Raw genomic sequence first — 26,059 nt, 5'->3', positions numbered from 1 at the left:
AACGGCATGGCCGAGCGGGTTAGGGGAGGGTTGATGTAGGGGGAAGGTGCAGTCAGCCTGCTCTGAAGTTGAGGCTCAGAGCACTAGACATCCGCTAATCTAATCATCAGCTACTCTAATCGTTAACCCACATAAATCCAAAACCAACGGCATGGCCGAGCGGGTTAGGGGAGGGTTGATGTAGGGGGAAGGTGCAGTCAGCCTGCTCTGAAGTTGAGGCTCAGAGCACTAGACATCCGCTAATCTAATCATCAGCTACTCTAATCGTTAACCCACATAAATCCAAAACCAACGGCATGGCCGAGCGGGTTAGGGGAGGGTTGATGTAGGGGGAAGGTGCAGTCAGCCTGCTCTGAAGTTGAGGCTCAGAGCACTAGACATCCGCCAATCTAATCATCAGCTACTCTAATCGTTAACCCACATAAATCCAAAACCAACGGCATGGCCGAGCGGGTTAGGGGAGGGTTGATGTAGGGGGAAGGTGCAGTCAGCCTGCTCTCAAGTTGAGGCTCAGAGCACTAGACATCCGCTAATCTAATTATCAGCTACTCTAATCGTTAACCCACATAAATCCAAAACCAACGGCATGGCCGAGCGGGTTAGGGGAGGCTTGATGTAGGGGGAAGGTGCAGTCAGCCTGCTCTGAAGTTGAGACTCAGAGCACTAGACATCCGCTAATCTAATCATCAGCTACTCTAATCGTTAACGCACATAAATCCAAAACCAACGGCATGGCCGAGCGGGTTAGGGGAGGGTTGATGTAGGGGGAAGGTGCGGTCAGCCTGCTCTGAAGTTGAGGCTCACAGCACTAGACATCCGCTAATCTAATCATCAGCTACTCTAATCGTTAACGCACATAAATGCAAAACCAACGGCATGGCCGAGCGGGTTAGGGGAGGGTTGATGTAGGGGGAAGGTGCAGTCAGCCTGCTCTCAAGTTGAAGCTCAGAGCACTAGACATCCGTTAATCTAATCATCAGCTACTCTAATCGGTAACGTACATAAATGCAAAACCAACGGCATGGCCGAGCGGGTTAGGGGAGGGTTGATGTAGGGGGAAGGTGCAGTCAGCCTGCTCTCAAGTTGAGGCTCACAGCACTAGACATCCGCTAATCTAATCATCAGCTACTCTAATCGGTAACGTACATAAATGCAAAACCAACGGCATGGCCGAGCGGGTTAGGGGAGGGTTGATGTAGGGGGAAGGTGCAGTCAGCCTGCCCTGAAGTTGAAGCTCAGAGCACTAGACATCCGCTAATCTAATCATCAGCTACTCTAATCGGTAACGTACTTAAATGCAAAACTAACGGCATGGCCGAGCTGGTTAGGGCAGCGTTGATGTAGGGGGAAGGTGCGGTCAGCCTGCCCTGAAGTTGAAGCTCAGAGCACTAGACATCCGTTAATCTAATCATCAGCTACTCTAATCGGTAACGTACATAAATGCAAAACTAACGGCATGGCCGAGCTGGTTAGGGCAGCGTTGATGTAGGGGGAAGGTGCGGTCAGCCTGCCCTGAAGTTGAAGCTCAGAGCACTAGACATCCGTTAATCTAATCATCAGCTACTCTAATCGGTAACGTACATAAATGCAAAACTAACGGCATGGCCGAGCTGGTTAGGGGAGGGTTGATGTAGGGGGAAGGTGCAGTCAGCCTGCCCTGAAGTTGAAGCTCACAGCACTAAACATCCGCTAATCTAATCATCAGCTACTCTAATCGGTAACGTACTTAAATGCAAAACTAACGGCATGGCCGAGCTGGTTAGGGCAGCGTTGATGTAGGGGGAAGGTGCGGTCAGCCTGCCCTGAAGTTGAAGCTCAGAGCACTAGACATCCGTTAATCTAATCATCAGCTACTCTAATCGGTAACGTACATAAATGCAAAACTAACGGCATGGCCGAGCTGGTTAGGGCAGCGTTGATGTAGGGGGAAGGTGCGGTCAGCCTGCCCTGAAGTTGAAGCTCAGAGCACTAGACATCCGTTAATCTAATCATCAACTACTCTAATCGGTAACGTACATAAATGCAAAACTAACGGCATGGCCGAGCTGGTTAGGGCAGCGTTGATGTAGGGGGAAGGTGCGGTCAGCCTGCCCTGAAGTTGAAGCTCAGAGCACTAGACATCCGTTAATCTAATCATCAACTACTCTAATCGGTAACGTACATAAATGCAAAACTAACGGCATGGCCGAGCTGGTTAGGGCAGCGTTGATGTAGGGGGAAGGTGCGGTCAGCCTGCCCTGAAGTTGAAGCTCAGAGCACTAGACATCCGTTAATCTAATCATCAACTACTCTAATCGGTAACGTACATAAATGCAAAACTAACGGCATGGCCGAGCTGGTTAGGGCAGCGTTGATGTAGGGGGAAGGTGCGGTCAGCCTGCCCTGAAGTTGAAGCTCAGAGCACTAGACATCCGTTAATCTAATCATCAACTACTCTAATCGGTAACGTACATAAATGCAAAACTAACGGCATGGCCGAGCTGGTTAGGGCAGCGTTGATGTAGGGGGAAGGTGCGGTCAGCCTGCCCTGAAGTTGAAGCTCAGAGCACTAGACATCCGTTAATCTAATCATCAGCTACTCTAATCGGTAACGTACATAAATGCAAAACTAACGGCATGGCCGAGCTGGTTAGGGCAGCGTTGATGTAGGGGGAAGGTGCGGTCAGCCTGCCCTGAAGTTGAAGCTCAGAGCACTAGACATCCGTTAATCTAATCATCAGCTACTCTAATCGGTAACGTACATAAATGCAAAACTAACGGCATGGCCGAGCTGGTTAGGGCAGCGTTGATGTAGGGGGAAGGTGCGGTCAGCCTGCCCTGAAGTTGAGGCACAGAGCACTAGACATCCGCTAATCTAATCATCAGCTACTCTAATCGGTAACGTATATAAATGCAAAACTAACGGCATGGCCGAGCGGGTTAGGGGAGCGTTGATGTAGGGGGAAGGTGTGGTCAGCCTGCTCTGAAGTTGAGGCACAGAGCACTAGACATCCGCTAATCTAATCATCAGCAACTCTAATGCTGAATGTAAAGTCATGCTGAAGACTGGTGTCGTAGGCGGCGTAGGATAGGCTCGACGGAGTATAGAAGCAACCCTTTAATATATATATGAATATGCGTTACATAGTGGTTGAGTTAGACTCGCGTCTTGCCTCGACGGAGTCCCGTTCCGATCTCTCTTACAGCGCACGTAGAGCACGGCTCACTTCAGAAACACTTTCCCTCTCAGTCGCGTGGCGCCATCCGTTGGTGCGCCTTTTAAGCATTCACGACCCCCCACCCCCCCACCCTTTCTTGGAGTCTTGCACTACACTGACTCACAAGTTCAAGCGCATTCGGGAGCTATTCTCGATTAAACTAATGCGTGCATTACTTGCACGTCACGAGCTCTTGGGTGGAGTCCACGCGACACGCTCCGCCCATCTCTAGGGACATTTGTCCCTAGCGAAGTCATTTCTAAGTACATTTTTGCAGTGGCATGCTCTGTTGTAATATAATGCAATGAGGTGGCGCTATGTACAAGATGTAATAAATGTGGGAGCAAAACGCAAGCGAAATCGTAATGCGGCGTAGAAATGTTCGTGAGAAAGACGTCCATGAGAATATTTTATTTCCAACTTTAGCAAAAAATTGCATAGAGTCCTTTATGTAGACATGCATGTGAAGATTTCCAAAGCGATACAGTGGCGCCACACCCTAGCCGGCAGACACAAGCTAACATCGCGTTAGGCCGTACGTCATTTTGATGTAGGCAATGACATACGGCATCACTTTTAACGCGGAAAAGTAAGGCAGCATAGGGGGTGCATTACTTTGATCAAAGACGGCGGTATGATCGACATAGCATACATATTTTGGGTTATGGTGTTTTATCATGTTCCGCAACTGTTTTCGCGATTCAACGGTGGCGTATACTGCATTTGTTTGGGATAATGATGACCGGTGTATGTTGTCGTTGGTTCGTACTTCACCACATAGCACCGCACGTCCGATGTACTTCACCACACAGCATCTCCATTGAGCCGTTTCTCCCATGCAACGTCATGCAAGCAAAGGGATGGTCTCAGTAGTTTACACAGAATTGCTTCCTCCGGGGGGGGGGGGGGGGGGGCTTTTACACGCTTTTTATGAAGTATTGCGCAATGTCACAAAATTGTAGGGGGGTCTCTTCCAGATTTTGGGGGTATTAGGTGGGTGGGTAGGTGGGTGGGTGGGGGACGGATGTCCTCCCATTCGAAGAACTTGGCAAACACTGATTCTCAAGGGAAATAAAAAAAAACAAAACGTTGGCAATGTGAGCTATGCATGGTCACTTCGATGGTCATTGTCGATGGCCCGAGCTCGCGAGGATGCGGCTGCATCATATGTTCCATGCACGCGACGATGCCCGCACATAGCGAATAACTATTGTGTATTTGTCAAACGACGAAATTAGAGGAATGTCCTCAAAAATTTTGGTGAAAACTGCGACGGTGTTCACAAGACAAGAACTAGCAATCGCTCCAACGGCCATTATACACTTGCACAAATTTTGTTCGCGCCACTCGGTTTGTTCAAAACTGCAGCAAAATTTCATGCGCGAGCGCCACCATATACTGTCAGCAAATTCGTAATGCAATGCGCTCACGTTCACATATTTTCTTCTGTTTAGCTTTTACAAGTCCGAGCAAATTGTCTCGTCGCAATTAAGTTGCATATCGCTACACTCATAAGCGTGAACCGCATGGCCCGAAAAGCGTCCGAATTCTTTCCGAACCGAATTCGGGACCGAACGTTTTTCGGAGAACAGAATTCCGTGCCGAATTCGGCCCGATCTGGCCAAGCCAGATTTCTCCTCCGAAATGGGAAGTGACGCCAACCGAAAAAGTAGAAACATCCAATGGCTATTCAGCCGGAAGGAGAACCATAGCAACGATGACGTAGCAATAGGGTTTACTGTTGCCGTGTGTGCGACTTCTGCCCCTATGAATACAGGGATTATCTCGTTGACCTGGATGGTTGAAAGGCGATGTTCCCCAAGGCCAGAAGTCTTCGGCCGAAATTCGGGGTGCATTTCGGTAGCATGCGGTGATGCACAGAAAAAAGTTCGGTCCCGATTTCGGTTCGGCCAGTTTTCGGCCAGTTTTTCGTGCCATGCGGTTCACCCTTTACATGTTCCCACAGATCTTTCCTTCGCACTGTGCTCTTCCGTTTCGGGCAATTGAATTCAATTCAATTCTCGTGAGGCGGTAGCCCAGTGCAACCATGCAACTGCATGCTTAATTGGTTTAGCATTGGTTGCGTGCGCGTGAGGTATCTTCACGCCTTCTTCGCTCGGCGACCAATGATAGCTTGCAAACGAAGTAATGCACGCATTACTTCATCGAGAATAGCTCCCCTGGTGATCGAATCGTACGACCGCCACGGGTTCACTTAGGTGTCCCATTTCCTGATCTTGGTTCCTGGACGCATGTCCACACAGACCGGTTCACTTTTTGTTCCAAGGGCTGGAGATGGCTCTGCGTGCGCCTCTGTAATCCTGACGTCGTCTCCACAACGTAGGACCTTGGTTCTTCTGCTGCTTTTACAATTTTTCCGTGTGTGGCAGTTCGCACCAATATCTTTACACTGCTATCCGGCTGCAGAGGTTCACTCTCTTGCGCTCTGTAGCGTCTGTTGTAATGTTTTGCATGGCCCTCTCTGTATTGACAGTTACGAGCTCTGAAGTCTTCATAGTGCCAGTGTGGTTCTAGGGATTTAGCAGGAGCTGGAACATTAGTCTTTATTTTTCTTCCCATCAGTAGTTCAGTGGGAGTGTAGCCCTCTGGTCCCGGTGTGGCTCGATGTGCCATCAGAGCTTGTTCAACTTCAGGTGTCTTTGTTAGGAACTGCTTGGCCAGTTGCACAGTACGCTCCGCCGCTCCGTTGCTTTGAGCATGGTAAGGGCTCGATGTCCTGTGTAAGACGTTCCACTCCTTCAAGAACGCCCGAAATTCTGCTGACGCTAATTGAGGTCCGTTATCCGATCGTACAACATCGGGAACCCCAAAGCGTGCAAATATTGGCTTGAGACCCCTGATGACATCTGTAGTTGTTGTCGTTTTCAACTTGACGAGCTCGAAGAAACGTGAGTAATAGTCCACTATTACTAAGTAGTTTTCGCCTTGTAGTTTTAAAAGGTCCATGCCTATTTCCTCCCACGGTCGCTCAGGAAGTGGCGTCTGGAAGAGTGGTGCTCGCCCTGGTTTCCTGTGTTCCTGGCAGATGGAACACCTGCGTACGAAGTCTTCTTTGTGAGTGCCTATACTTGGCCACCATATTGCTGCCGTTGCTCGTGCTCTGCATCTTGAAACTCCCTGGTGTCCAGCATAAATGTTGAATAACACTTCCTTGCGGAGGACAAGTGGTACGGCCATTCGGTCGCCCTTGAACAGGAGCCCTTTCACGACGCAAGGTTCAGCTGAGCATTCTGCATATCTTCGTTCCTCCCAAGGCAGATTGTTTGGGTCGGGCCAGCCCTCGGAGCAGTATTCAACAACTCGAGATAATGTGGGATTTTTCGCGGTTTCTGTCTTGATGCGTGTAAGCATGTCGGCTGATGCTGGTAAAATTTCCATCGTCAGGACATCGTATTGACTCACTGCTTCTTCGAGATCACGTCTAGCTTCAGTGTCTATGTTTGATAAAGGATTCCGAGAGAGTACATTGGCCATGTGGATATCCTTGCCTGGAACATGTGACACCGAAAAGTCAAATTCCGACAGACGCATGCGGAACCGTTGCAAACGTGGACTTAATCGGTCAATCCTCTTTGAGGTGAGAAGAGGCACCAAAGGCTTGTGATCTGTTTCTATGTGATACCGTAGGCCCAGGAGATAAGTTCTGAAATGGGAGCTTGCCCAGGTGATGGCCAAAGCCTCCTTTTCTATTTGGGCATACCGTCCAGTTTCAGTAGTACCGTTTTCAGTAGTACTGTTTAGTTTCATAAGCGACAGGTCGTCGCTGGCCCCTGCGTCTCCTGTAAGAGGACAGCCCCGAGTCCATATGACGAAGCATTCACTGAGAGTGTATGTGGCTCACGTGGGTTGTAGTGCACAAGCACTGGCGTTTTAGTGAGGGATTCTTTGATGTGGTCAAAGGCACGTTGTTGTGCATCACTCCACTGCCACATGGCGTTTTGACGGAGAAGATCCCTAAGAGGTTTACTTTGCTCAGCAAGTCCCGGAAGAAACTTGGTCAAATGGTTCACCATACCCAAGAAGGACCGCACTTCTGAAACGTTTTGTGGTGGTCGCAGCTGTAATATGGCTTTGAGTTTTTCAGGATCCACCTTTATGCCTTGATGTGAGACTATATGTCCAAGGAATTTAACCTCATTCTTGCTAAACGCACATTTCTTGGCGTTTAGAGTGATGCCGGCATTCTGCAGGCGACTAAGCACTTGCTGTAGGTTTTGGTCGTGCTCGTCCTTTGTTCTACCGAAGACGATTTGTAATCTTGCAAGCAAGCTAGGCCTTCCAGTCCCTCCAAGATGCGGTGCATTTCACGTTGAAAAAACTCTGGTGCAGTTGATATCCCGAAGGGAAGTCTCTGGAATTGGAAGCACCCAAAGGGAGTCAGAAAAGTTGTGTACTCCTGAGACTCTCTGGCCAAAGGAGTCTGCCAGTAGCGTGCTCTTGCATCCAGTTTGCTGAAGATTTGTGCCTCCGCCAGTCTGGCCAGGATTTGTTCAACCGTTGGCATCAGCACACGTTCCCGCACTATTTGTCTGTTAAGCTCAGTGTAATCTATGCATATTCGCAATTCCCCGTCTCGTTTTTTTGCTACTATCATAGGGGCACACGACCCAGTAGCCCTGTCGACCCTGACCATCACACCCAGTTCTTGCATGCGTTTGAGTTCATTTTCAACGTTGGGCAGGAGTGGAATGGGCACTCTTCTCGGATAGGTTACGGCGTAAGGTTTTGCCTCAGGCAGGAGTGCTACCTTGTAAGGAGTTTTCATCAGTCCCAGTCCTGAAAGGACCTTGGGGTAGTCCTTACGAATTTCTTTGGCATCTAAAACTGCACTCGGTGTTGTAGAGACTTCATGTAGGTGCTTTAGGACCTCCAGTGCTTTGATGCCGGGTCGGCCTCACAGGGCTTCCCGTAAGGCAGTGACGACAAAGACTTCCTCCTGTACAGTTTGATGTCTGCACTTGATTATTGTCTTTACCTGCCCCAGGGTGTTGATAGCATTTTGACCTGGACCCAAAAGGACTTCGGTGGGGTACTTCAACTCGCCCATTTCTTCATAGTGCAGGCATTGGGTTATTACTGATACGTCAGCCCCGGTGTCGACTTTGAATGTGATGTCTCTTCCCCCAACTGTGGCTTTAATCCTCCATGGCTCGGAGCTCGACTCTTTGAGCACTTCTCCCACGTAGACCTCTTCTAGTACCGCGCTATGGTGGGGCTGACTCTTTTGAGGTGTCTTGGGGAATTATGAAGACTTGCAAACTGAGACAACCCAGACAGAACACTTTCTCCTGTGGACGTCCGAAACAGATCCCAAAGTCCATCTCCGGAAATCTATATCCTTCAGATATCACTGGGAGCCTGATACATGGACGTCCCAGGATCTGTATCCACAGGATGTCCGGTCGCGGCTGTTTCAAGAATTGTCCGAGTTAGATCCCTGTCGGGATGTTACACGGATCATTTATTGCGGGAGAGAGAGAAACGGGTGGCAATGTAGCACTGCGAGGTTTGACTTTCGATCTACCAGCTGAATGTCTCTAACCAAAACCAGTAGGAAACACAGACGTTGTCTTGATAGCGAGTTAATACACCGAGCAATTTCTCACTTCGTTGTTGTATTCGTGCGTAATCGAATTAGGCTTAGGCAACTCACCCATCATTTTGATTCACAGGCGAGAAGGTATCTGGAATATGGGGATGCTCGCGAGACAAGCATTACATGGTATCTGTTCTCTCTTTGGAAGGAAATGCACTGCCTTTCGAAGTGAGCTTCTGGGACTGGGTGGTCCTGTCGGAGCGTTTGTATCTATTTTTTTCGGATTAAAACGCTGCGTTCGTTCTCCGTCACGGCATGTACGAGAAAGAAAGAGGAGCAACAGAAATTAAAGGGTTCGGAGGCGGGGATTAAAAAAAAATGGCAGGCAGAAAAATGCTGATTTCTACGAAAACTGAGGATAAATGTCTATCTCCTTTACGGATGTTTGTATATCCACACAACGTGTGCATGTACATATGCAGGTCCGTGGAATGTCCAGACATCTCCATGTAACATCCTGTGAGGACAAACGACGGATATATGTGGGAAGTCCGAACCGTGGCCACTCGGAGATGTGGGGGACGTCCGTCGGAAATATGTCTGTCTCCCAGGGAGATCCGAATTTCCGTGAACGGATATCCACTGGAACACCCCAGGAGGTTTTGTTCTGTTTGGGAAAATGTCCTTTTTTCTTCCAGTTGTTGCAGATTTTGTCGTGCACCTGGCACTGAAGTCATTTGTGGGGTCGTGCATTTCCTCACCACCCGCATGAACGCGTGCTGGACTGCGACGTCTTTTTCTTGTCCTGGCGCGGTCGGGTCCCCCTTTCCCTGTTCGTACTTCGTCAACGGTTTGCTCGCCTTTTTCTTGGGCCCGTATGCTTCTGCTGCAGCTTTATTGTCTCGCTGTTCCTAGCTGCCGTTTCCATAGTCAATTCTGGGTTTAGCTGAAGACGTTCCGTCAGTTGAACATCCGACAGACCGACGACTAAACGGTCTGGTACCAGTTGTTCTTTTAGTTCCCCATACTGGCAGCGATCTGCCATCTTGTACAAATACGTTATGAAAACGTCAACGGTCTCATGGGACTCTTGCCGGCGCCGGTTGAACTTTGCTCGTTCATATATGACGTTTACTCGAGGCTCGAAGTGCTTTTCGAATGCCGTTGTGACTGCAGCGTAACTTATGTTTTGTTCCGGCGTCATTTTCAACGAGCACAGTATGTCTTCCCCGTCGCGTCTCATCGCATACAAGAAAGTATTTACTTGGGTTTCTTGGGGACGGAGGTGTAGCTCCGTGATGATTCTGTAACGTTCCCACCTTATGAACCAGGTTTTCCACGAGTGAGGTTGCCGAAAATCAAACTTTTCGGGTGTACCGACAACGGGTTAAAAAGTTTGCTGGGACGCTCTGCATTCCTTGTGCGTTTGCCTCTTCCGCTGTCTTGGTTGTTGAGCTCCGTCATAGCCCTTCACGGCTTACTTGATGCTTTTGAAGATGAACGATTAGATCTCACACCGCTGCCACCATGTCGTAGTCGGCGTAGGATAGGCTCGACGGAGTATAGCAGCAACCCTTTAATACAGATATGAACATGCGTTACATGGCGGTTGAGTTAGAGTCGCGTCTTGCCTCGGCGGATCCCCGTTCCGATCTCTCTTATAGCGCACGTAGAGCACGGCTCACTTCAGAAACACTTTCCCTCAAAGTCCCGTGGCGCCATCCGTTGGTGCGCCTTTTACCCATTCACAACAACTGGGAGGTGGTGGGTTAGATCCTACGGTATCGTCTCATTACGGCCAGAATCCGTCAATTTCGGCCGAAGATGTTTCGTCACGGCCAAAAAGAAAACAGAAGCATCCACCATATGTACTCCTTTCAAAGTGTCTCTGAGGTCCCCACGGCTTGTGTCACACACAATGGTTCATGCATACAATACTGTGACTGTGACAGGGGCATCCCTCGTGAAATCTTTTTCATATACTGTGTTATACGATACGTCTATCTGTTAAACCATTTGTTGTACTCTTCCCAAAGTGTCTCTGAGGCGGATGTTTCCCCTTGGCTTGTGTCACACACGATGGTTCATGGACACACTAATGCGACATTGTTTCATGCATCCCACGTGGAAAATGTAAAACATACAGATGTAGCGGCTCAGACTTGCCCCGTCTTGGCTTGTTTGCGGCGGTCTTGGTCTTGACATGTTTTCATATAGCGGTTTTAGATATGCACATATTTTCTAGGGATTTTTATACTCTGGTGCATTTAGAACACGATTACATGCTCTCAAATTGGTCAATGCCAAATTTATTCCAGAACGAGTACGATACACAATGCACATCCCCACAAACCGAGAGTCGCATTTCCAGTTCCGGTTTCTTGTATTCGGTGTGTTTGTGCGTCGTGCAGCGCTGTTTTAAAGTCCCGTGTACTGCCCCTGCCCGTGTGAACATTCGATATACTGACGTCCGCATAAGATACGAAACATGGAAGGGGTCAGAAAGAGGTACCTGGAACCTAACCAACTCTTCGAACTGCTATGCAAAACACGCCGGAGACTCTCAGGTGCGCCATCGGAAACTGCGTCTGTTAGTGAACAGTCAGAATAAAGCGTGACAGAAGACATTGCAAACGAAGGTGAACGTTCAGCGGGTCGCAGTGCATTCCCAGCGCAAGGTTCCTACATTGAAGAAGACTGTGCCCCTTGCAGCGACAGCAGTTCCTATCGGTACCAGGCCGAAGCAACCAGCTCGTCACCAGACGATGGCCGAGGCACTATCAATGAGACTGCAAGTTGTGCCTTTGTCCCATTTCTCTGAGAACGTAAATGTCGAAGAAGGAAACTTTCAAGAGCCGGAGCATCGTGAGGGCGAGAGTTCAAATGCCGACCCGTGTTGGATTTTTGGACAGTGGTTCGCGACAACAGTTTCGAGACAACAAAAATTTCACAAAAGCGGACGTGATACTGCTCGTTATGACCTATGTATCAGCATTTAATATCACATGGATGCAGCTAGATGGTCTTCTACAGCTGTTGAGCACGCTATTTGGTGTAAACTATCACTATCACCTTCGGAACCTGTGGAGGTCGTCTGGACACACTTGCCATTTCTACTGCAATCTGTGCTTTTTCCAGCTTGGAGAACGAAACAACGAGCCAAACGGGCAAGACAAAATGATGTGTCCTGAATGACAGAGCGAAACTGAAGTTGGATTTTTCACTGTAATGAATATCGGTGCGCAACTACAAGATATTATTCGTAACTTCTCTCGTGCCCTTGCCCACACATTAGACCGAAGGCACCTTTCAAAACGTGGAATGCAAGACATTGGTGATGGCCGTATATTTCAATCACTCTACAAAAAGAGGCAGAATTGGAATGGATGATGTGATGCTGATGGTCAACACGGATGGCAGCCCAACATTCAGCTCCTCACGTTTATCAATTTGGCCAATCCCGGCAGTGGTTAATGAACTTTCAACAAGGTTGCGGTGGCAGAACGTCGTGGTGTGTGAGTTATGGTTTGGGAAAGGCTACCTTGCCATGCGACTCTTTTTGAAAAAGTTTGTGGACGTTGTCAGAAGCATCCCAAAGATAACATGGGAATGGGCTGGCCGTCAAATGAATTCGGGCGTCCATGTGCTTTACGCATGCTTCCACTTACCTGCAAGGGCTGCCGCCCCAGGCTAGTGCTAGTGCAAAACTTAACTCGAAACAGTTCAATGGACATTTTGGCTGTACATGGTGTCTTCATGAAGGACAAACTGTCAAAGATATGTACACAACTCTGTCACATATACAGCAGATCTGATCTACATACTTTGTACATGCATGTCATTTGCAGAATAACGAGCAATATATACAAATGGTACAGTATTGGCAGTAATTTGCAGAAATTTTTTAAATGTTGTCTTTGATCAAGAATTTATGCATTCATATTGTGAGCACAAGATCCAATATTTGTGGTTCCTATCACTGCTTGTTGAGAGAAGTGCTGCATACTGAGTCATGAGTTCAGCTGCTGCAAATTCAGTGTACACACACATTACTGAGTTCTCACTGTTTGCTCAACCTGAATTTGGCTTGATCCACGCTTTGGAAATTTTGAGCTCCGTTGTTTGAGTTGTTCAACATTCATTCACTGCAGCATGTTAGTTCTTACATTGATCAGTTTATGACTCTATGTTCTGTTGTATGCAGGAATAATGAAGTACCCTGTCGAAGATGTGCTGCCTCAGGAACGAACTGCTGCAACAGTGGTACGAGACGGGATTGTGGCTCTTCAAAGTGGGTGCGACTCCCACGGTATAAAAGGACCACCGGCTTTAGGACTTTTACCAAATTTTGATGTCGTCTGGGGAGTGTCAGATGACTATATGCATGCGGTACTGCTGGGTGTGACAAGGCAGGTCACAGGCTGCGGCACACGTCAGGGGAGTGCAACATCGGTGGACCTATTAAGATGAACACTATTGAAGCCGTTCTGTCCACAATAAAGCCACCTATTTCATTTACACGTCTGCCGCGTCCACTTAAAGAGTTGAGAAATTGGAACGCAAGTGAGTGGAAGAACTGGCTTCTTTTCTATAGTCCTGTTTCATTGAAAGGAGTACAGGGAAGAAAGTATCTGCACCACTTTGAATTACTTTCAGAGTCTGTATTTCTGGTGCTGAAAGAGACAGTTTCCCTAGCGGACATTGATAAGGCCAACAACCTCCTCGTGAACTTTGTGTGCAATGCAGAGACGTTGTATGGCAAAGATTTCACGACTTTCAATGTACACCAGTTACTGCACCTGCTAAAGTGCGTTTCAAAGATGGGTCCTTTGTGGGCTCATTCATGCTTCCCGTTTGAGAGTACTAATGGCAGACTTCTAAAATTAATAACTGCGGCGAAGGGTGTACATATTCAAATTGTGAAACGATACTGCCTGCAACAGAAAGTTCAGTGCCTTCTCTATTCGAACATTTCCTCTGTGGACCCCATGATGTGTTCGACTGCTACCTTAGGCAAGCAATGTCTCAGTAACCCCTCTGCACAACAACTCACACTGCAGGAGACGGCAGCACTAACCGAGAAAGTAGGGCACAATCAATGGCCTGGCTGACATCTCCTTTGTGTGAATAAACATATACCCCCCCCCCCCCCCAATGGACAACCACTATTTTTGAGCGCGTGACAATGAGTGGAAGATCTCTGCACGCAACGACATATAGAAGGCCAAAAAAGACATGCACGTCATGTGTTGTTTTTAAATCTCAAAGACTGTATGGCAGAATTGCTAAAATCCTTGATGTACGGCATGGCAGAAAACAGAGTTGCTGGCTCATATGTGAGCTCCTTAGGGTATCGAGAACATCTCGTCCGCATATACGTGCTATCTCTGACAGCACTGTTGGACTACGTATATGGAACCCATCAGAGGTCCAAGTGTGTCTGTTCGTGGAGACCAGGGGATAGTCCTTGATCTGTGACATTCCCAATGACATTGAGACTGACCAGAACACATTACGGCCATATGTTGTTCGTAGCTCATCTGTACGTGTACAATTTATGGGTCAGTGGCAGTGCAATATATGTCAGACTGTGTGTCAGCAGTACCTGTAGACCATACGGTATGTTATCTTTCTACCTCTTCGTTTACATTTTTGTTGTTCTGTGATATCATAATATCTACTGAACATTGTGGTACCCTGTACAGCTTGTGAGAAAAGTTTATGGAACACGGCACAGGCGTATTTATTCATCGGGTTGGAACCCTGTTGGATATCAGGAAGAGATTGAATGAGAAGTGGGTGATATCTATCAGTATCTGTATCGGCTGCTGTTTGCTGCTAAGATGTCGCCTCAATGGCAAAGTGTGGCTCCCGTGTGCTCCGTAAGCTTTTGTACCAAGCTAAACGACAAACCCAATAAGGAACACACAACAATGTGGTAAAGCTATTTTTCCCCTTTCTCATTCCTCTTCTCCTTTTTGCTAGACCTGGGGTAGCCAATCAGATTTATTTGCTTAATTATTTGCTTTCTTATTTATTTGCTTTCCCATTTATCTCTTCTATCAATTACAATCACTGTTAAAAAATGTCACATCGTATCAACATGTCAGGTAAACAAACATGTCGTCAGCTGAGTAAGTGTGGTACACATAATTATAGTCTATACAATGAATACGATGACAAACACTATGATCATCTTTATAGATCTGTTCTAAATGGTTTGTGACTCACATGCACATAAAATAGGGGGCTTTCTGTAAGAAATTACTCTCCCTTGCCAACAATTGTTCAGCTGTCTGTAAAACGTCCATAAATAATGTTACAATAAATATTCCGCATAATCGTTCATATATGCTGTCGTATATGCTGTTCATATAGAAGTATGTTGTACGTTTGTCAGGTCATTATCAGGTGATATCCTGCTGTTATCAGTCTGTTCGTAAGCGAAAAATATTTCTGCTTTGAAATGTGCCATATTAAGTACTCAGCATGATTAAGCGCTCCATCCCCACTTGCATGCTCAGGTGATTTATTTGTTTATTTACTTATTTCTCTTTTCTTTGGCCGTACCACATAGAAACAAACACATCACAGCAGTGTAACAGCAGATCAACTTTGTGTGTCTGACTGACATTATGTGGTTCTGCTAGCGGTGGGTCCCCACAGGAATGGCTATATGTGATACAATGAGCTTATTATAGGTCATCCTCAATCCATTAGGTTCACATACAGCACTTCTATGGGGCCTCATAAAGCTCCAAGATGTATGATATTGGGTCCACTAGGGGTCACACAAAACACTCCTTGCGTTTCCTGATGGATCGCATGAAAGATCACTCGATCCACAGGAGACCCACCTGGAACCAATTGAATCTTATTAATTGAACCAATAGGATTTAATGATTTTTTTGATAGGGCAAGCAAGGGATGCGGACCTGCCTTCCACTTATCTATCACTGAATTGACTTGAAGAAGTATCCAAGAAGCTCCGAGTTTTTCAGAGTCGGTATTGACAACATGTTAAGGGAATGACACTAAAAACCATCCAAAGCGGTACCGGTGTAGATGCGGCATGCGTCCCTACTGCACCCACCATATTTCGAAACTTTACGGCGAGTTGCTCAGGCATCGCCGACACGGTGTCACCGGCATACGCGCGAAACGGAGAATTCATAATTTCAAACCGACCAATGAGCGTTCGCATACCCGGGGAGCGGCAACAAGAGCCAATGGGCTGGTGACAGTTGAGAACTCGCGCTCCGACGTGAAAATTCTGACGTTTGATGACGTTTGATGACGCGAAAAGCTGGCAGCTCTGCAAGAAACCCTTGTTCATCTTAATTGTAATGGGCCTGTTGCTCTGGGCCAGGTGGCGCGAGTGAGCAGCAACATCAGCGCCCCAAATCATGCAACACTCCCCAGTTTAGCAGACGACGCGGCACTTTCAAGTACACGGTTTCGAGTTGTTCGCGCTTTTCAAGAAGCACCGCTTTTGCTGTTGATTTCCTACAGGTTTTGTAGCGTCCTTGGCACCATACCGTTTGACACACCATGCAAAACCCGCTGATGGAACTCCTTACTGTTGGGATCGGCGGCCGTTTGGGCCCGAAATGGCGCTGTGCAAACTTCAGTGCAACAGCCCTATAAAGTGTTCCTACCCGTTTTAGCTTCGCCTCACTTTAGTCAGCAAATGAACTCGCGAGTTTTATCCCATTGGTATAGGCAGATTCATTAAAGGGAGCATAGAATGATTTTCGCCAATTCTGAGTACTCTGCAGGAAACCGTTCTCATGATCCCTCTCTAACGTACACACATCGACTTTTAACCGTATTCAGTACAAGGGGGGCGCAGTTATCAGACAAAAATAGCGGGGCGTGACCGTTGAATATATGCCTTCGAAGCGGGCTTACGTCGTCGCCATCCAATTCTCTCAGCCAACTGTCAATGACGAGGAAGACACACCCCGCGGTACCATGTGGGTGCATAGTTTCGGTTTGGACAACAACGACGTCGTATATCTGCCGTCGAAATTACTTGAAATATGGCGAAAGGTCAGCAATTGTCAGCAATTGAGGAAGAGATCATGCGACACACACAGCGTCTACCCCAAGAACACAATGATATCCTCAGGTCATCCCAAGGATGTTTCATTGGGACAGGAATAACATCCCTCGGACATCCCCGTATGGTCCTCAGTTTGTCAGAAAAGTGTTAAAATACAACGCCTCGGGCCATCCCCAGAAGCTCCTCAGGAAGTGTCCCAAAAACACCACCAGTAAGGTTTTAGGAGCAAAAGCGGATATCTTACAGTGATGATTTATTTATTATTTACAGTCGACCCCCGTTTATCCGGACGGTGCCGTTCCCGGCGAAATCGTCCGGATACCGGGGCATCCGGATAAATGAAACGACCGAATACAAACGTCCTACAGAGCAAGGTTTAATTAAAACACAGAAATCTCGTCAATGGCAGCTGTTACATAGTAGTGTAGGCACTCGATTCCTGCAAACTTTTGCTGATTGCATTGAGTTGAGCCACGCTGCATGTTGCGCTGCTCGAAGAATGTCAGTGCGGTCGCAAAGTGTCAATGTCCGAGCCTTGTTTCTCACTGGCGTCATCGGCACCGTCTTGCCGCACATGATCGGAGGCAACAGCAGCAATCACACCGTCATCAGTCATAGCTGCACACGCGTCATTATCCTTATCAACGTCAACGTAGTCAGAAACCGCAGCGTCATCTACGGCAGTCGCAGTGAGTCTCTGCATCAGAGATTGCAGCTCAACGGGCCGTAAGCAGCAGGCCCTCGGGTTGGAGTTTTCCCCTCTAGAACCGGACAGTTGCTCGAGATATTTCCAAATGACTCGACTGGTCAACGTGACCCAACGCACACAAATAGAAAAGGGGGTCATCGTGCACGGTTGTCTCCCCTACGGAGGAATGTAGGTCTCTGACGTGTGACGGGAATAACCCCAAAACAGCGAAAAGGGTGACGAAGCGGGGTCAGCGTCTCCTCTTACTCACGGTAGTCCGGATAACTGAAGCTGGATTACAAGAATTTTCGACTTTCGTTCCCTGGAATTCTTGTCCGAGTCCGGAAGCTGAAGTCCGGATAAACGAGAACAAAATACATGGAGGAAAATCCGTTCCCGTGCCTTTTGTCCGGATACCGCGGGATCCGGATAAATGAAGTCCGGATAAACGGGGGTCGACTGTATTTATTTTGAGAAAGGTGGCCCATTTTGAGTACAAGGTCGTTTTTCTCATTCCGGCGCTTGTTCAACCTCAGTCACCAGCTTTTCGTTTGCTGCTTTTTATTTGTTTAGCGTATTTCTCATAACGGACAAAGAGCGCGGCGGTTTAGAAAGCAAGCAGAAAGAAATATCAAAGATTGTGAAAAAGTAGTTCCAGGAGCGTTATGTCCGAGAAACTCACTTCGAAAGGTACTGGACTTTCCCTCCGAACAGAAACAGGTACTATTTATTGCTTGTTACGCGTCCTCCCATAAATTCGAGAGCCTTAGTCGCTTCAGAATTAGAAACGAAGGGTAAGCTCCTAAGTTTAATTCGATTATGCAAACAAATAATACAACAAACGAGGAATTGCTTAGAGCATTAACTCCCCATCGATGCAAATCCTGTGTTTCTTATTCCATTTGGTTTGACACATTCGGTGGGACCTTGGGAGGTCAAAGTCAGTGCAACAGAATCGCGCATTTCTGTCTTTTTCGCGGTAAATGCTCCATGTGTCATAGACAGTCACCTTTTTTTGGGAAGAGTGGGGAATTTATTGGCAGAAAAATCTGACACAGGACCACACTTTGTTTATGACAAATGCCATTCAGCGCGAGAGATCGACACAAAAACAAAACAAATGTATCACTCAATATTTGGGGAATCTTAGCAGGTGAACTGTACAAAATAATATTTCTCATCCAGTCAGTTACCCACAGGGACACGCACAGGACGTACTTGGATGACTCTTCGCAGACAGTCCCCGAGTATCGTCCTCAGGACGCTTTGCGGATTCATATCGAAGGTCGAGGACACGATGACACTTTGGGGACATCCTCAGGACCGCGTGTGTTCTGTGGTATGGATCGTTCGGTACTCAGCAGCTCGTAAAATTTCACCGACGGAGGTATGTTCTGACGAAGAAGAAGTTCAAAGAAGAAAACGGCCGGTAACCATGCTGACAGGCAACGGCTATATTACATCTTTCGTAGGATTCTGTGTCAACGGCTAGACACAATCTTGCCTCCAGGTCAAATTGAAACTAGTACAGGGGAACAGATTAAAAATGATTGTGGGTTTGTCAAATATCCTTTCATGGTCCCTTTAATGGCCAGGCTCTGTTTTTATACGTATCTGGTGAGGGGGAGAACGAGCTATTACAGGACGTGTCGACCCGGGAAAAACTCATTAGAGAGTTTTAGTGCATCGTACGCAAAGGCGATAGCGTACGTAACCGATAGCGTTGGTGGTTCTGCGCACAGCGCGAAGCTCTCTTTCTGTTATGGGCGTGCGCAGAACCATCAACACTACCCCTTACGTACGCAAAGGCGATAGCGTACGATGTACTAAAACTCTCTATTATTGCGAATCGTTCGAGTTTCTAAATACGCGTGCAGTCCCTCGGGTTGTTATGTTATGTTATGAAGTTATGAATGCGGCAGAGACGCGGAATAGATGCATGTTTGATTCGCGCGCCTGTATGTGCTGCCGCTGCCGTCCTCTCAAAGTCAACGTCGCGATAAGTCGCAGAAGGTATGTCCCGTACATGGATGATCTGTTACGTGATAAGTTGACATGTGCCTCCGAGTATTGCACCATGTCGCAGCACACTTTTCAGGTCTATCCAAATTTCATTATGCTCGATTTACCGGAGCGGCTCCACGCGGACGAAGATGTGTTCTACGTCAAAAGGCGATGGTATGTCGGTTAAAACTGGCCTACAAACAACGTAGCAAGTGTTAAAGGACCACTGAAGTGACCCCCAAATTGTTTTCGGTGCAGAGTGTTCTCCAACAAATGAAATGAGCTCCTGCGAAAGAACGATGAGCGTAAGTGACCAGCGAGTGCAAGGGTTCTGTTCCGCACACCTTTCAAAAATCCTTCTCCTCGTGAAAAGAGCGCATCTCAGAACGCCGTGACGTATGCTAGATCCCTCAGGTTACCAGTACAGCGGCACAGCTCGAACATGTATAAGCGGCGCGTGAGCTACGAAGAAAAATGCATGGAGCCTTAACAACGTCACAAGAGCATTGTGTCGGCCGTCCGCGGTACGTCGTATGTGTCCCGATCCCGTCGTATGTATGTGTGTATGAGTGAGCAAAAATGTAAGACAAGCAATGTAAGCAAAAATGTAAGGAGGATGAGTGAGAGAGAGTGGCTGGTTTGTCCCTTCAGATGACGCACCCTTGGAAATCGCTGAGAAGGCGTGTTAGCTTAGCTCAATTGGTAGAGCCCTGGACCGGTAATCCAGAACACGTGGGTTCGAGTGCTACTGCTGGTTAACCATTTCAGTGACTTTCATCTTTCATCGTTCATTTCTTAGGCAATTTGAGGCTTTGTTGTTTTTTTGTTTGTCCTTTCTATGTTGTCCCAGCCTCAGAACACCTCTTGTTCAATAGTTGCCGCTTGCGTCGATCCCGTCGTATGTATGAGAGAGCAAAAATGTAAGAGTGAAAGGAGGATGAGTGAGAGAGAGTGGCTAGTTTGTACCTTCAGATGACGCACCATTGGAAGTCGCTGAGAAGGTGTGTTAGCTTAGCTCATTTGCTAGAGCCCTGTACCGGTAATCCAGAAGATGTGGGTTCGAGTCCTATAGCTGGCTAACCTTTTCAGTGACCTTCACCTTTCATCGTTCATTTCTTAGGCAATTTGAGGCTTTGTATGTGTGTGTCCTTTCTATGTTGTTCCAGCCTCAGAACATCAGTTCTCTCTTGTTCAATAGTTGCCGCTTGCGCCGATCCCGTCGTATGTATGTGTGTATGAATGAGCAAAACTGTAAGTGTGAAAGGAGGATGAGTGGAGAGAGTGGCTGGTGTCCTTTCAGATGACGCTCCCTTGGAAGTCGCAGAGAAGGCGTGTTAGCTTAGCTCAACTGGTAGAGCCCTGGACAGGTAATCCAGAAGATATGGGTTCGAGTCCTACAGCTGGCTAACCTTTTCAGTGATTTTCATCTTTGATGGTTCATTTCTTAGGCAATTTGGGGCTGTGTATGTGTTTGTCCTTTCTATGTTGTTCCAGCCTCAGAACATCAGTTCTCTTTTGTGTCATGGCATCTCCTATGAAAAACGGCAACCAATGAAATACGCCTAAGTGTGATTGACAGGTCGTGCCTCTTTTTTAGGTTCTTCCCTATGTATGACCAGACTCCTTTTTAATACACGGTACTGACCCTGAGACGTTTCGTGCGCCATCTATTGAGAACGCAAGCAATTGGGCGATCCATCAGGCGGATGAAGCAGATCGTGCGTTTCTCGCCACACATTTCACTGTCGAAGGTGCACTGTTTCTGTATCCCGGAACACAAGAACGCATGCCAGACATTCGTGTAAATCACCTGCATGCGAGGGTTTGCGAAGAGCAGTGATACAGCGAGCCGACGACAACGTGGAGAGGGAGAAAACCCAACAGATGGCGCAGATCGCCCAGATATTTCTCCACAGGCACGGAACGCACACGTTTCAAGTAGTTTCAACCATTAACAGTTTAAACCGAACTTCCCACGAGTTGCTGTTGTGCTTCAAAAAAGTGTTATCGTAATTAGTCAGCTGTCTCAAATGCGTTACGTTGTTTTTGAACATCATGTGATGTGTGTCCGCAAATCCAAGGTCGACCCCAATTTTTGTCTTTTACGAACGTTGAGGGTTTCCACTTTTCAGTTCCTAAAACTGTTCAAATTAATCAGTGCGAAAACTAGGAAGCACTAAGAGAGGTTACTTGTGTGTGTGTGATCATATAGCCAAGTTCTACTGTCTAGTGTCACGTCGAGACTGGGAGGTACTCGGGTTCGAATCCCGGTGCTGGCTGTGCCGTCTGGGGTTTTTCCTGGGTTTTCTTCAGACGCTTGCTGACGTATGTCGGCACAGTTCCCTTAGAAGTCGGCCCAGCACGCACATTTCCCCTGGGCGTCAGTCGTGACGTTGCCCACATATGTGAGGCCGACAACGGCGAGCCCTTTCACCATCACCATCACCCACCAAGTTCTACTAGTGGTACCTTGAAACATTGTGGTTATATTTCACTTCCTTTAAAGAAAATCTATATCGTTGTTGTTGTTGTTTAGTATGAGAAGTATTTAATCCAGAATGAGGAATTTACTGGTCACACTTTACGCTTACAATTTACGCTTCTGTGTAGAGAATTGAACTAAATGAACGAAAAAAAAGGAAACTAAATTTACGAAAGTTAGCAGCTACTTTCATGTCATTTTCGCCGTAGTATGATTGATCAACCCAGACCCCCCCCCCCCCCGGACATCTAGTCAGATACACGCTGGAACGTGATTGTTTGTAAATAGCCAGTCGCGGAATAACCGCGCAATCACAAGAGAGCAGAGTCAGACGTGAACGTGTAATCGGCGCGAACAAGACTGTTGCCTCATCAGAAAAGGAGGACGCAACTCGCCCTATTTCTGCATCCGGGACATAGGGAACTACCTAAACAGGAAAACTTCTCGGATTTTAGGAATGCTTAAGAGCGGAAAAAGAAATGGTGAATAACCTGCAACTTAGAACGGGTAAAATCCCCTGCACAGGAACGACAAACGATTGGACTAAAATACAAAGGAGATAACAACTGCCAACCAGTTATTTCGAGCCAACCTGCTCCCATAGGGCGCATTAAAGGGACTATGAAACGATTTTTTTCTTGGTCCCGTTCGAAAGAAGACATTTTTCTGAGTCTAGAACCGAAATTTTACCTTCGTCGCGCGAGCGGTTTTCTCGGGAGCGAATTTAAACGGAGCGGCGAAGGGAGGACAGCTGGCGCCGCGCCGTGGCGAGCTGCCGAGCGGAGACACAGCGGGTAACTTGACGGGACCACGGCCGGCTCAGCAACACGTCATCGTGACGTTTTGCCGAGCCGAGGAATTCCGCCAGGAGCATGCGCCGTAGGATCGCGCGTATGCGTTCATCGGAAGTGGAAATCTCCATGACGGCAGCTTTCGCGCGATGTTCGCATCCTGTGGTTTTCGTCGACATGTTCGTCGACGATGTTGGATAGTTGCTTGCCCCAATTTACGTCAATATTCGCCTGGTATCCAATGTTTCATGCTTATCAGCGACGGACAGCTTTTGACGCCAAAAAGCAATCGGACCGCCGGAGTGGAAAGACGATGTGGTGCCATCGACTAGCTGCTCGTGTTTGTAGCGGACATTTGCATGATCGAATTTACGAAGCGTACGCTGAACCTCTTCAACGTACTGGATAACGAGCTTAGTGTCGTCTGAGTCAAGGTGTAGCACCATCACAATACCTGTCCACACCGGGGAAAGAACATCCACCTAAACGGCGCAAAGGTGTGAGTATTTTTCGTTATTGGAGCTAACAAAGGTCTCTCAGTCCGTGTGGTTCAAATACTGTCATAGATTTCAGGATTGTGTGAATGGGTTAATTCTCATCTGCGTGACTCTGAACCTTGCCGCCGTTTACGGCAGAGAGAGAGTAAGAAAAAAAAAAAATAGAAGTTACCGAATCTAGTCCCTAAACTCAGGCGGTGCACTGTTGATAAAAGTACACTTCGTTTAGCATGATCTCAGAAACCATATTTCAACAGAATATTTATGTGATATGGTGAACATACGTATCCGTTCTTTTCTCTTCACTAACCTGCTTTCATGTTCACAGGTGACTTCCTCAGCGGAGCCTGAAACCACTTAGGTGAGACAGTATGATCATTGTAACCCACTATTCAGAGCAGACAAATGCTGTGCACCCTCTTTCCAGATTCCTCTTTAATGCAGTGTCTTGCCTACCATTCGGGCTCTGTATATTGTTCATAAGTTTTCTTTTGACCTTTTTTGTTATTTGATCTACAGTTTGGTTTATCATGTGCACAAATGTGATATTGAGGGGGACATTTTCTTGTTTACACTTCTTATCTTATAATCATTGCTCAGTTAGAATACATCATTTGCATGTATCATTTGTTGTGTACATTTTTTTGCACATTTGTACATTTGTTTTGCACATCATTTGTTGTGTATTGTGTTATTTTCTTTTCTCAAATCATGGTAGCCCATGTGCATGGCAGCTGAAGTCTTTCACCAGGATAACATGCCAGGACAACTCCAGCAAGTGCTCTCCAGGTCACCTCTAAATTAAAGGAACCTACCTTTGGTGCACTATGTCCTCATGAGATTTTGTTCCTGCTACAACTGTGCGCTTTGTTTCACATTACCAAAAAAATAACCCTACCAGCCATTATCATACCAGTGGTGTACTGCTCTGTTCAACCAGTTCAACTTGCTCTGAGCATCCTGCAAGGCCGTGCAGCTACTTCAGCCCTTATTTTCTGGTAATACTGGTGCCAATACAGATGTTAGATGAGCTGTCTGACAATGTAAAACAGAACATATCCTGTGTTCTATTAAAAATAAAAATTATGCATGTATAGCATATAATGTGTATGTGTAGATGTTAGGTCTTAGTTATTGTACTATTTAAGCTAAATGTCGACATTTCAGCTGTTTGAGCCTGATGCCCTCGTCCTTGACGCACATACAAATGCGCCCACACCTTCGGAGGAGCCTGCATAGCGGGGACTCTGTCCCGGTGGCAAATGGAACAGTTCTTTCACAAAGAAAGCAGATTTCCGCCAGAAGACCAACAAGCAGTTTACTTGAAATAGTACCAATTACTTGTCGCTTTTCTAATTGCAAAATACTGGGCACGCTATGTCAGTACTGGGGTTTTTTTGCTACTTTCCAGTTACTCAACTGGTGACTTCAAGCTTACGTAACACAACAATAAAAGAGGGCAACAAAGCAGGCGAACTGGTGTCGTGAGATTGTGTCCCCCAGTCTTAGGGTTATTGATGTATTACACAGTATTGGAAACCTGGTCGAACAATAAATTCGTTAAACGACAAACACTTATCAGAAATCAATACGATGTGCAGGATACTCTTACAGAATACGCTACAGCTGAGTTTTTTGTAGGCATGGTGGTAGGCAACGCTAAATATTCAGATTTACGACGTGTTCAACATTGAATACAGAATACGTGACGTGCTAAATAAATTTTGCATGAAACATAATCTGCCACCTGTAGAACAATAAATGCAGAGTAAATCATTAATGACTACTTCATTAGTTATTATTTACACAAGATGAAGAACTGTGACAGTGAAGATTACATAGTAAATAATAATCTACCCTAATAGCACACTTCATTTTACGGTGTCTTTATTGATTGTGTGCATAAAGAGAAAAAAAACTCGGAGAAGTATGAGCTATCGACTCTTGGCTGAGTGAGCATATCTGACTGCATGCTCCAGGAAAAAACCCACCTTCAACGTATTAACTCGAATTAACTTGGTATTAACTCGAATATTTCCTCCACGCATGGGGGCATATGTTATTTCCCATGCTGAGAGAGAGCGACAAAGAATTTAGTTATGTAGTGCCCACCAACAGCGGAAGCCTAAGCGAAGGTGTAATAATAATATAAGTAACAGACGATACAAAACAGAAGACGGCAGGTAAATATTAACATCAAACTACATGAAAATATTCCTAACACGGGAAGCAAAAGAAAAAAAAAGTCTGGAAATGTATCTGGACTTTCAAATTTAAAGTGATTGTGCATGTACTCAAGGCAAACAACGGGGGAAGTACAATCAAATAAGCCACATGATGATAGAGAACAGATTAACAGGAGTCTGTTTCGTTTAAGTGGGAGATATATATCAATCACAAGAAAATCAAATATCAACACGTTGCATCAACGACACTATGCATAAGCTTGTACAGAAATGTCAAATGTCATGTCCTGACGATGACGGCGTGCTCTTATGAACACCATACACAGCTTCGATAAAATATGATGGTAATCGTAGTACCACGCCCTATCTAAAAATCTAATATAAATAATATAATCAAATTTTCTCGGGATACTTTCCAAGTAGTCTAATTCGGGTTCTGAACTACTGCGAACAAGGCTGTAAAACAAGCAGATCACAGATTGAGTTCCTTAGAAGCTCCAAGGAATACGCCTTATACACCCCAACATCCTCATGCAGGAGCCATAAATGTGTGAAATGTAATCACCAAGCTTTGAAGTGCTATCGAGTATCA

The 26,059-nt window shown here is 46.6% G+C and overlaps 1 protein-coding gene across 1 annotated transcript; it reads right to left on the bottom strand.

The window, feature by feature from the left end:
• Positions 1-5,408: 5,408 nt before the first annotated feature.
• Positions 5,409-7,983, bottom strand: LOC135392363 (uncharacterized protein K02A2.6-like). Its single transcript, XM_064623079.1, has 3 exons — positions 7,586-7,983; positions 7,060-7,454; positions 5,409-6,997 (listed from the first exon to the last, which is right to left on the bottom strand). Exons 1-3 carry the CDS (start codon positions 7,981-7,983, stop codon positions 5,409-5,411), a joined length of 2,382 nt encoding a protein of 793 aa, XP_064479149.1.
• Positions 7,984-26,059: the final 18,076 nt, after the last annotated feature.

Source organism: Ornithodoros turicata, chromosome 4 (genome assembly GCF_037126465.1).
Source record: "Ornithodoros turicata isolate Travis chromosome 4, ASM3712646v1, whole genome shotgun sequence".
Classification (NCBI taxonomy): Eukaryota; Metazoa; Arthropoda; class Arachnida; order Ixodida; family Argasidae; genus Ornithodoros; species Ornithodoros turicata.
The sequence above is the reverse complement of the archived record's forward strand: the minus strand, read 5'-3'. Positions and strand labels throughout refer to the sequence as shown.

Coding starts and splice junctions, on each gene's coding strand:
- LOC135392363 (XM_064623079.1), bottom strand. CDS start 7,983: ATGAAAACTCCTTACAAGGTAGCACTCCTGCCTGAGGCAAAACCTTAC. Junction 7,455..7,585: donor ACTTTTCTGACTCCCTTTGG/GTGCTTCCAATT, acceptor CGTCTTCGGTAG/AACAAAGGACGAGCACGACC. Junction 6,998..7,059: donor GCTTGTGCACTACAACCCAC/GTGAGCCACATA, acceptor GTCCTCTTACAG/GAGACGCAGGGGCCAGCGAC.